At 40.8% G+C, this 12,570-nt stretch overlaps 1 protein-coding gene across 2 annotated transcripts in view; it reads right to left on the reverse strand.

The window, feature by feature from the left end:
* Positions 1-870: 870 nt before the first annotated feature.
* Positions 871-12,570, reverse strand: part of tln2a (talin 2a) — a 75,323-nt gene continuing 63,623 nt past the window's right edge. For both annotated transcript variants that reach the window (XM_072380296.1, XM_072380297.1), the window contains 12 exons: positions 11,995-12,161; positions 11,043-11,226; positions 10,770-10,895; positions 9,592-9,708; positions 9,181-9,366; positions 8,919-9,026; positions 8,670-8,775; positions 7,903-8,027; positions 5,504-5,692; positions 5,232-5,414; positions 4,504-4,629; positions 871-3,719 (listed from right to left, as the gene is read on the reverse strand). In XM_072380296.1, coding sequence (XP_072236397.1) covers positions 3,591-3,719; positions 4,504-4,629; positions 5,232-5,414; positions 5,504-5,692; positions 7,903-8,027; positions 8,670-8,775; positions 8,919-9,026; positions 9,181-9,366; positions 9,592-9,708; positions 10,770-10,895; positions 11,043-11,226; positions 11,995-12,161 — 1,746 coding nt within the window. In that variant the 3' untranslated portion in view covers positions 871-3,590. The remainder of the gene's footprint in view (positions 3,720-4,503; positions 4,630-5,231; positions 5,415-5,503; positions 5,693-7,902; positions 8,028-8,669; positions 8,776-8,918; positions 9,027-9,180; positions 9,367-9,591; positions 9,709-10,769; positions 10,896-11,042; positions 11,227-11,994; positions 12,162-12,570) is intronic.

The raw sequence follows: 12,570 nt of genomic DNA on the forward strand, positions 1-12,570 counted from the left end.
ACATTATCCTTTATTGTTTAGCTTAGTCTGATTAACGTGTACCGAGTCTACAGATGGGCGACCGCAGAGTGATTATCGCGTTGCATTTTTATACCGAGGACTTGACCTTGATGTCCTCAGTGGCTTTTTCGCCTCGAATGTGGCTGAAGATATTTCAGCTTATCAGATTTAATTCAAGCTGTGCTTCTAATTAAGTCAAGTGGGCAATTACTTAAATAAATGTGCCCTCAACTCTTAACTATCCAATGGAAAGGTGCTTTAAAACAGAGCATAGATAGATACAATGCAAAGAAATACTTTTTTTTTTAAAACATATATACGGTCACCATTTCGAGAAAAGATTGAAAGCTTTTGCCTTGCAAGATTGCTTTAAATTGCGAAGCTTCATTCATACCCAGTCCTGACTCCAATAGTATTTAATCCACTGTTCTTAATGAACAGTGTTACTCATCTATTTTTTTTAGTCTTGCATGTTTCTATGCTTTTCTCCTTTCGATGTGTCGCTGGCATCAAATTCTAGAATTCTTTATTCATTTGTTCGTTCATTCATTCATACCCGCGTTATCCTGTTTAGGGTTGCAGACGTCTGGGAACTATCCCAGCTACCACCCGGCAAGGTGCAGGGTGCACCCAGGTACCCTGCACCTTGGTTTATTAGCATTTATGCAATAGTGATTCCATGACTATGAAAATAATTTCCCTTGTATTTGTAGCAGTGAAATAACTGACACATGAATTATGAACTGTGTTGTTGTGATTCTAGATCATTCAAAATCAAAAGAAGATCTTAAATTCATGAGTGAAAAATTTGAATCTGAATAAAACACATACACAGTCTGTCTATGCTCCAAAAACAATCATAACAGGGAATTTCATTACATTGAAATGCTTTATTTTCAGTGAATACAAAAAATAGTTTTGAGGCCAGATAAATATCTTTTATATCGTAAGTTACAGCTCATCTTTAGAGTAGCCACATCCTAATTTCACTTCTGTTCAGGGAGCTGGGAACATACAGGACACTTTGATTACGCCACAGCATTGAAATGCTTCACAACATCTTGATGGTGACAGATATATCGAAATGTTCCTATCACATGTATCTTTCATAGAATCTTATAAGTACAAGAAAAAAAAGCCCATCCATAAAATTTTCAGACTTCAGAAACACACAATAAAGCAGTTGACGGAGTCACTTCTCCAGTCTGTGTAGCTTAGAAGCACTGTGGTACATGCCCATGGAATGCAGTACAAAAATGTGTTCATATATGTAATATACATATACAGTATACATACTGAGAGTACAGTTTAAACTGCAACACATTTTTTTATTTTCTATTTGACTGGCAGACAGTTCCTCTGTCATCCAAAAAAAGGCCTCACATGTGGCAGAGAGGTTAGATAAAGGGGTGCAGTTGTTTCAGCACTTAGAGGAACAGTATGTTAGCGAGTGGGAGAACGAATAGTAACAACCCCACAGACATGAACCTACATTTCCAAACAATAGCTTGTCCTGTACCTTCTATTGACCGATGACATGACGCTTTCACTCAGAGCAGAGGCTGTTTTGACTACATACTAAGGCACTAATAATACTAATAACACTACAGACTTAACTGATAAGTAGTGGACATGCTTCATTTTCCTCCCTCTTTCCAACGCTCACACACACACACACACGCAGACACACAAACACAAAAAACAAAAACAAAAAACAAATCCAAGTCCAGATGGAACTTAAAAAAAAAGAAAAACTTAAGTGTGTCTTTAGCTAAACGCTGTGGTATACTGTAGTTAAGTGGAGGTCTGAATTACTCTGCACCTGAAGCACAAAGCCATGCATTTTCACAGCAGAACCTTACAATGCACTATAGTTTAAGAATGAAACACAGCCCAAATAGTTAGACTGTGGAAACTGAACACATTACAATCAAACTCCGTAAACAAAAGGTTCTTCTATTGCAGCAAGTAGCATATTCAGTCAAGTCGCACACGGCACCCAGAAAGGAGACGGAATCAGTCGCAGTGATTAGCTCGGTTGTCACTTCACTGTCAATTACACTCAACTGTCAGAAGATTATTAGGAATTATTGCAAAAGTTATTTTTTTAGAGTTTGAATTTGACCACTTCTTGAATTTCAATAACTGCAGTCGGATTGAAACATCATTCCTCGGCAGTGACAGTTTTGCGAGAAAAATGACTAATAACCGTCTAATTATGGAAGAGATAACTATCAACATAGGACTGCAGTATTATACAGGGGGTAGCGACCAGATCAACTAGATTCTAGAGGTCAAAGGTATTTGTTTTCCATTTATTCGGACTCTGAATGACATTGGAGCTAATCGACTTGCCAGGTCACACAAACTTCCCACCCTATACTAATTCAGATCTGCCATAGATTACAACAATACCATCCCATTGGTTATTACTGTGTTTGCGTTTGCATGGTGTAAACGTAACCAATGCTGCCCCCTAAAGCACCATCCATCTTATTGCATCATGATCAAACTCATACTGTACGTAGGTTTGAATACCTGAAATGAAAGAGGGAGAGAAAAAAAAAAAGAAAAGATATTTGAAGGGTTGAGAAAACATCTGTATCCTTGCCTGGAAGCCACACTAGCCTCTGCTAGTGGCAGCTATGAAGCAAGACCATTTCTGAGCCTCTGCTAAAAATACTCAGGAGTAATAAATATCCTCAATGGTAACATTTCGTTCCATGTCGAAAAACATTGACAGGGTAACGGTTACTCAAGAGATCTACACTGAGAAGCAGAATAAGTTGCATCGTAAGTTTTGAATGTAAAATTATCAGCATGATAAATGAAGGCAGAAAAAGAAAATTAGATGACCACCTACATTAAATATAACTTCCCAAAATCAGCTGTCCATTATTGAAATCCACACTATGGTCTATCAAAACACCAATATGCAACGCTCTTCCTTCATATTAGGGTTAATGACCACTGAAGTAGAGCCACATGCCACAGTGATTTACATGTTTCACAGAGACTTTAAGGTGCAAACTGGAGCATAAAGGCAAACATTCACACAATCAGAGTACCGAACCGAAATGTTTTTGCTTTCAGATTGATGTTGCAGTTATACGGCATGAACAGCAGTACAATCACATTTTCATTTGAAAGTTTTTTTGTTGTTTTTTTTACACTAGAGCCTCAAACCATTGAACAAAAGAAAGAAAGTGTAGCTTTTGGGCAAACAAGGGAGCACGAGCTGTGCCGTTTGTCCTTGGCATGTCACATTCTGGTTTACATCGGCTGAAGTAGTTATGCTATAAATGAGGACGGGAAGAAGCTCCTCCGTCGGTTTACCACAATCTTTATGTTTTCAAGAAGTAGTCCGTTCCACGCAGTAGTATTTGTCTGTTTCTAGTAGTCGACTCTTCGCTCTTTCCATGTGTCGAAGCCAGCGGTGTTCACTGCAGAACTGGGCTTTAATGGTTTGTAAAATCCGTCACAGAAGTCACTGTAGAACACATACCTGTCCAGGTGTGCCGTCAGGAGGACACAAATTAACACAAATACAAATGCGGTCTTGACACCAGTTAAAACCTATGCAGCGGTGACTAGTTGGCGTCCTCTCGTAGCTCGCTGGGAAGGAACTTGTACTGCTGCTGCCTGATCTGAGCCAGTTTCTTTCTGGCTTCTTCCAGCTCCCTCTCTTTCCTCAGCATCTCTTCCTGGGCTGCAATGATCTAGACAGAGAGAAAAAAAAACAATTTTACGTTATGGCAATTTACATTACAGTTTACAGTGTATTTTGGCTTTCGTGTTTAGTTTTTCAAAACCCATTCAGCTCTAGTTTGGACCAAAAGTGACATGAGCTATGAAAATTAAGAAGAGGTCAGCATTTCTTCTATGACTAATGTGTGCGTTTCTTTAGATTTTCCACTCCGTTTGTGAATAGAAGATATGTAATAAAAACTCATAAAGAGGAGAAAGGAACTCTGAATCGATGAGGAAACAGAAGAGGACACATCAAAAACAGGTTGTGAAAGGTTTTACCCAGGTGGACCCATTTTCCAAAACTCATTTATTCATGGAAATGGTCAACAGGTGCATTTAAAGCAGACAATAAAGATAATAATACAACTGAATCTCCTAAAGAAAGTTCAAGGTAATCATCTTTAAGCAGCCGAAATATCTTTTCTAAAAATAAATAAATCTGGTTCTATGTTCTTTGCCTTTTCCCACGGTTTGTCTGCTCTCTGTCACTAATTTGGGTCCTAACTTGTAAATCTGCATATTTTGAAGTTGAAGAATGTTTCAGTGAAGGGTGGCGTCAGTATGTGGGCATCTACTGTTCTGTGATAGTCATTCATGTTGCTGGGCAACATAAACAACAATGTAACCAAGTCTAGAGAAATAAATACTAATACCACAGTTCAAGGTCTTGTGCTTTTGCTTTGCAACCTCACAACTTGCCTGCACCTGACAACACAAGCACCAACATAATCAAAAGCTATTCGAAAGCAATACCTGCGCTATTCCACCCACAAACTTGGTTTTGACCACCACGTTGTCTTCGTCTGCTTTGTCAAAAGCTGCTTTCTGGGCCGCCCGCACCAAATTGTCAGATGCTTTCTTCACTGCATTCCCAGCAATCTACAGAACGACAAGATCATCTTAGAGCAACAGACAGTGACTGAAGAGATGGATCATTCAAACATCAGCAGGAAAAATACTCAATACTGTCAGAAAGTGCTCTTGTATGTCAATGTACATTATATTCTGATTTAAAATAAAAATACACACGTCAAACATACGGAAACGCTAGTGACTGAACTCAAAATCAAAGCACAATAAAAAAATACAATGCAGACATGCAATTTTTCATTTGGACAAGGGGAATTATGTTACCAGTTACAAAAGAATGGCTACAAATATTACTCTATCGTCAATAAAATCAAAATAACTTTTTTAAGCTTGTTAATTACACAGACACATAAAAATTAGCGCTAATAAATACTGCCACTGTCTCTCTACATCTTAGGGTGGTTTCACAACAGGACTGTGGTGTGTGTGGAACTTCAGAATTTTTAAGCAAAGCCTTTAGCAGCGCATAAGAAAAGGTGGCGTGTGAGTAAATCGTGACGCAGCAGTTCAGCAAAGCACATGCCACATTCCCATCTAGCTTTAATAAATAAACCAATGGGATTTACAAGGTAAGGAAGCATAGTTACTGAAACCTCTGCATGCGTGCGTACCTGCAGTCTTCTCATGGCCTCAGAGTCCTGGTCAGCCTTGACCTTACAGGCCACCAGCAGCTGGGCAGTGGAGGCCGCCACCTGTTTGGCTGAAGAGATGAGCTTCTCCTCGCTGGCGTGGCCTTGAACTGAGGCGTTGGCTGCTTCGCACAGGTTGCTGGTCGCTGCCGCTACCATACGTGCCTGGAAGCGAGAAATAAAGAAAGTGAATGTGTGACAAGATTGTGCCTCATTTATGAACTGGAGAGGACAACCTACACCGCAACACTCACAGCAGAGATGAGCCCCTGAGACCACTGTCCATCATCCACGGCATTGGCGGGGATGGAGCCTACTTTCCCCTGAGCTACCAGCTCTCTCTGCGCAGCTGAAGCCGATTTCACCAACGCGCTGGTGGCTGCAGCAATCGACTTGGCAGCCTCCAGGATCTGCTCCTCAAAGTTCAGTGTCTCGTCTGCTAGCTGGGGGGAGGAGACCAGTAAGTCAAATTGGATGATTATTGATGGCACAAAATGATAGGTATAGTCACTGCTTTTGTGAAAAAGAATTAAACTCAACACATCTTTAAGAGGGGCGTGGCTTGAAAAATGATTTATCAGATGTAACTCCTTCCCATCACAAGTAATATCATTCCACTCGATGACTAAAATCTTCAAAGGATTACTTTAAAAAAACTTCACGCAACCATATACAACATCTTTTTCAAGTGCAAGAACTGATAAGGAGCTATATACAACTGCAGGGGAAACAACACTCTGTATCAGACATCCAATCATACTCCTGTGTGCCTGTTTGAACACACACACAAACACATTCACACCACAAGTCTGTAGACAGAGCGGGACACTGTAGGAATATGTTTGATATATAGTTGGGACTGAATTACAACCTAATATATCAAACATATCAGACAGAGCCCTGCAGAGAAGGCCTCCGGTGGTGGGGGCAGGCAGGGAAGAGGAGGAGGGGGAGGAGGGCGGGGGGGCTAACTGGGAGCGAGACAACATACAGTAGACTGGAACAAACTTTAAGCTAGATCTAGGACAGATGGATGAACGGCAGGGGGAGGGGAAGAAAGAGGAAGAGGAGGGGACAGCAGACATGGTGTTTGGAGAAGTTGGATATGACTGGTGTTGACATTTCAAGGATGTTGGGTTTTTGTGAGTTTTACACAACAAAAACAGGAGAAGTATGAGCGACAGAGATGGGCTCAAAGGGAAATGTTGGTGGACATGAATATTCAATAAATGATATATGAAGGAGGCTATTTCAAAGAGGACAGGCTGAGCAACAGACCAGCCTTTCTATAACATTTACAAAGCAAAATATATCATTTTGTAACTGTTGCTCAATACAACACAGTAACAAACGACAAATATTTTTTCTAACATGTCCACTTAAATTTTCATTTCTATTTCTACCCTGGCACATCTCAAAAAAGAAATATTCCACTGCATTCATACCCCAAGCTTCATTCCCCAAGCAGTCATTTTTTTAAAGCAGTTTTTACCTGGAGCCCATAGCTCCATATTTCACACATCTACGAGTCATTTCACACACAAGAGAGATGTTCGTCTTCTGCAAATATAGCTAATATTTAACAAAAAGCAAAAAAAACGTATGCAGCGCAAGAGAATTTTGAATGTAACTTTTCCTCTGCCAACAACTCCCCACCAACCAGTTTTCCTATGACCCATACGAAGAGGAACTGATCCTTGGGCTGGAAACAACTAAACTATCTCACTGTTATACACTGCTTACACACCGATGCTAATAATGAAATAATGAAACTACGGAGCACCTGACCTGTCAAAATCCAAAATAAATACAGAAGTATCTCAATAAATAAGTTAAACTGCCAGTAAAAGCTACAAAATAACAATAATATTAATTTAGGGCATAACCAATGTATAAAATATGACATTAATCTTTCTGCTTCATTAGGCTAATGAGGGGGGCTGTCTTTCAGAGTCTGTCCAGGACACACAGTTTTCAGTGACTGTGCTAGCTTAATATGCTGAGGACAGTAGCAAGTATATTTTCAATAATTCACTTTTAAAATGAAACACATGTACTTTTCAGCTGATGAATTAGTGACCAAGAGAAAACAAGCTGCAGAAAGTATCATTTTTCCTATAAAATGGCAGCTGTTGTGGTAAACAGGATCTGTGCAAACCAAGGGGTGAGCCGCTGAGCCCATGACACACTGAAAGGCCGCCCCCTCACTGACATAATGAAAAAGAAATGCAAAGCAAAAGTCAAAAGGAGGTAGCAGAAAGGAAGTAATACTCCTACCTTTCAATGATCAAACTTTAAAAAATGACAATCAATGCAGACTTAAATGATTTTAAAAAGTAGCATTAAAACTGATGGAACAATTTAAAAGGAGCCCGTCTTCCAAAACTTGTATCTTTAAATAGTGTATTTTTTTCAATGTAAAAGTTTAAAAAAATCTTGCAATCGATTATTTCTACCTTTAGATTGACATGAACTGTTAGTGATTAACACACAGTTAATGGTTTTAAAGTATTCAAACTTCCAAGTGTGTAATGCAAAAATCTCCTCCTCACTCACACCGCTCTGTGGCGCTTTTGGACAAAACTGTGGTGACATCTTTTCCCTCCCCTCACCTCACCCGTCCCCCTCAGCTCTCCATCACATAGTCACCCACCTTCGGCTTGGCTCGAGGTTTGAGCTGCTCTAGCTTCTTAGCTGCTGCTTCGATGGATGCTGCTGCACCAAGCAGCTCAGTCTCTGCAATCACTGTCGGATCCTCCGGGTCAACCCATTCTGAACCTGAGGCATGCGTATGCACATAATTAGGAAACTTGACTTGAAAAAAAGAATTGGAACAACACCCCACAAACCGTGAACATGCCTCACACTGTGATCACGGAGAAAACAACACTGTGAACACAGGAAACTGAATGATGCACAACGATGCATTCGTCCACATCCCATGCACAGCTGATGGAGGCCACTAACTGGCTGAAAATGGAGTGATTTAATTCAGATGAGATGGCATGTTAAAAAAAAAAAAGCGTGATGGACGGAACTAATTGTGCTCAAGAAGCCCGAAGGCAGCTGGATTTGATTAGCTTAAATAAATCAAAGAAGGTGCCAAGAAATCAGCTCGCATCCGGTGAAACATATCAAAGCACAGAAAACAATGCTAACTTACCTCCATCTGTGGCAAGGGAAGGAGGGCAGGGACATTATTAAGTTTGTTTAAAAAAATAATAAAAAAAGTTTCATAGTTAAGGATTTTTTAAACTGTTTTCCTTATGCATGTGGTTCCTAGAAGGGATGATGAATCCCATGTTTTTGCCTGCAGCTTCATTAGTGAATAGATCCCTTCTTCACGTGAATTTGAGTGCATCTCACATGTAACACTGTGAAGGGAGTCTAAAACGTGTGAGAGTGTGTATGAGCCGTTACCTTTCATGGCCTCAGCAGTCTGGATGAGTTCTGTGACAGCACCTGCCACACGTTTGGAGCAAGCTGCGAGATGCTGCTTCTGCTCTGCAGTGGGCCTCTGCAAGACCTGCACACACACACACACACACTTCGTAAATAAACACATAACTGAAAAGTAGAATCAGGCGCCAAAGAAAAATCATCCACTCCATAATTTATCTAAAACCTGTCTCTCTTCCATCATACTTCTTGACACCGTGTTTAACCTACCAGCAGCACTTGTTCCAGCAGATCAATGTATCCGGTTGTGCACTCGGCTCCAAACATCAGCGCTCGGTTCTTCACCTCCTCACTGACCTCTGGATGGTATGCTGCTTGCTGAAAGACGAACACACACAGATTAGACAGGAAGACTCACATTTACTTTTATAACGATATTTTTCTGAGTGGTCAGGCTTCATCTTTCTTTCTGTGGATATTAAGGGTTTAACATTAAGACACTACAGTGTACAATATATTAGTGTTTGAACACCTTGCAGGTAGTCAGCATGTCAGAAATGGCTTTTCGGCTCAGGTTGGCAGTATGAATAATGTCCTCCTGCCGGGCAGAGTTTCCTGCAGCCACGGCTTTAGCCGTTGCCATGGTGATCCCCTTAGTCATGCGAATGAACTCCTCCGGTGTGGTCGTCTTGTGTGGAGCATCCTTGGATCGAAACAGCTGAGGATGACAAGGACAGGTAGCACACACATTTAATTCAGAAACTGACGGAAGCAGTGACTCCTCAGTGTGACAAAACCGAGAAGTTTTTGTTGCATCATCAACATATAGAAATTCACATTTTGCTTTTTGGGGAATTAGCATAAATCAAACACATGAAGGGATCATGCCACAATACTACTGTCCAACACCCACTCATAAGCTTAGCCCTCCATCTGTCCTTACCGCCATTTCCTGTTTAATGCATTCAATGGTGGCCTCCAGAGCTCTTGTGCCCCGAGTGGCCTCGTCTTCTACGGCCTTGACCGTTTTCAGAAGGGACGTGACGTTGGTAACCATTACCTGGCAGAAAAAAAGTCCAGAACAGTGTTCACTTCTTGACAAACAACTAAAGAGTTTTTATTTATTAATCGGAAATTAAAAGAGACACTTAATGAATAAAATAAGCGTCCAAGGTCGCTGGTTTTGTGAGTGAGGAAGCTAATTAAATAGGTGTCGAGTCAAGGCACTTCACCACACCAGAGAACACAGTCAAATCATAACTGAAAACAAAGGCAGTCTTACATGTTTAGCTAAAAATAAACTTAGGTTAGGCAAAGACAAATCCCTCGGAATGTTCACATCACACACCCAGGGGAACAATTAAATCATCCACCAATAATTTGCACAGTGTCAAAATATGAAAAATACAAACGCAGGACTTCCAAAAAATCCAATTCAAGATGCAATACACAACACTGAACGATAGGGGGTGCACATTACCCATGGAGAAAGATCTGTTTCTCTGGACATGAAGCTGAAATCTTAAAAATGGTTAACTAGATTTTTTTCTTTTTAGGATAGAAAGCTGCTTCTGAGGCGTCTGGAAGACTCCATGACGCTTGGTGCTGTTGGTGACTGTGAGCTTTACAGCTCTAAGTGATAATGAGCAGCAACAGTGTCATCAGTTAAATATGAACCGTGGCTTTGACACTGCATATGTTTGGGTGTGCAGGATTCAGCTGCTTTATCAGATTTTCTGTTATCTTTAACACCCCAGCCATTTCCATTCCCGAGACCCAGAGCTCCGTTTAACCTTTGTGAGCAAGGTTTCATGATGGCAACAAGTGTGTTCTGACTGGTTAAGAGCCCTGTGTGAGGCTGTGGGACAGTGTAGTTATTTTTATCAGTAAAGGTTTAAATCTGTTCTCAGGTAAACTAAGTGTTTTATTGTATTTCCATTTATGGAAAAAATAAATATACAGAGACTAATTTTAGTTAAACAGAAAAAAGGATCCACTTTTGTTGATTTAAATTCAGAGGATGGTTCATTTGATTTCTAACTCCAAAATCTGAATTCAAGCCCAGAGGAGGCTTTCAAATTTCATGAGACAGTTTCAGCTATTTCAGAATGATCCCCTCACCTTGGCAGCGCTCTTCAGTTGGTACATAGACGGATCATCTGCTGCCTTTCCAGCTGCACACTTGGTGGCACTAATGAGCTCAGCCAGCGCTTTGGCCACATCTTTGACAGCATTTATCAGCACCACCTAGAGAGAAGACAGATTGTCACTCACTAATCACTGAGCAGTCTGGGAAAGACAACACACTGAAACGCCATTGCCTTTCTAACCTTTCCCTCGTTTCTCCAAAATATAGGCTCAGTAAATAAGGGACAAACAGAAAGACTGGCTGACCTGTGTCTCAGGGTCATCAGAGCCGATGCTGGCAGCTCCAAGTTTAACCACATCTGTGAGCTGAGTGATGGTTTTGGCAGAGGACTGGGCAGCTTGAGCTAACTTGTCCTGACCGGAGGCTGCACCAGATACCAGCATCTTTGTGTCTTCCACCAAAGCTTTGGCTGTCTTAAGAATGTTTTCCCTGACAGGGAAAAGGAGGAAACGAGAGAGAGGAAAAAGAGTAAACAGAGTAACAGAACAACAAAGACAAACAAAGGAATACGAGAAATAAGTGTCATTTCTTTTTTGAGGACCTTGATCTAGAAGTCTTACTCCAGCAGAAATGAATGTGTGGATTGTAGTGAAATGGGATACACACTAACACCCATAAGTACAATACTTTTCTAAAACTGCTGCAGAGTTTCTCTGTGACATCAGTTGAAAGCAAGAGATTCTGCTGACTTTCATCCTGTCCTGACACGACTCCTCTACTTTCATGATTCTTCAGTGAGCTACACTACAAATTCACTTGCAACTTCCTGTCAAGATCTAGGTCATAGTGGCATTTAATGTCATGTCTAGTCTTAGATCAGTATATATGTCTCACTTGGCAAATTTAATGCCTTCACATCTGAGATGCCCTCTAGAAATGTGCACTTGTACACAAATCAAACAATTAATTATTTATTTTCATCTATTCAAACAATGGGAATGCTGGCTCAGAGCAGAGTCTGCTGCTGGGTATAAACAGTAGGAGATGTGTCACACCCTGCATCATTCAAATCTTCTGGGTAATTTGTAGTTTCCAGTGCCAGAGGCTTCCTCCCCGTTCGGCAGCTAATACGTCATTGTGTCATTTTAGGATGAAAGATAAGCAAGGGGCGGATTTGAGACTCCAGTCTCCTTGTAGACCTTGTGACGTCTTACACAGTTGTATTTGTATACAAACTCAATCATTTCAAGCTCTAACCTGTGGTCAGCGAAGGACTCGTCGTTTTCCGCATTGAGTGTGCCGGCAGAGGCAAACATGATGGTGGTGTCCAGGTCTGCGATAATGCCAGACACCGCGCTGCCTGCTGTGATGCAGGCCTGAGTGCCTTTGTTGCCTGCCTGGAGAGCTGAAAGCACCAACGACACCTGGGGACACAAACACACATCACATCCTATAATCATACAGGAGAGGATGTGCAATTAACTTAGCATGAAAGAAGGAGTGGATTGTTAATCATACCTAGACAAAGCAAAAAGCAGACGGATGATTGACTTGTTTGCATAATAGAAAACAAACAAATGTAATAAACACAAAGTAAGCAGAGCTGAGGACACCTTCACTGGTAAAAGAAAATCTGGGGAAAAGTCTCCACTATTAAAGATACTTATTAAAATACTTTTTGCAATACGACTCTCCTTGAAAAGAAAGAAAGAAACAGGTGTTGGAAAAGTACTTAAATATTTGTTCTTACAACTAAATGTCATGTTGGAACAAACCAGCACACCACATGGTGGTTCACAGTGAAATTAGTCCGTATCAAACTCAAGCTGCAAC

The sequence above is a fragment of the Leuresthes tenuis genome, unplaced genomic scaffold, assembly GCF_036924035.1.
Source record: "Leuresthes tenuis unplaced genomic scaffold, fLeuTen1.0.hap1 SCAF_2, whole genome shotgun sequence".
NCBI classification, from domain to species: domain Eukaryota; kingdom Metazoa; phylum Chordata; class Actinopteri; order Atheriniformes; family Atherinopsidae; genus Leuresthes; species Leuresthes tenuis.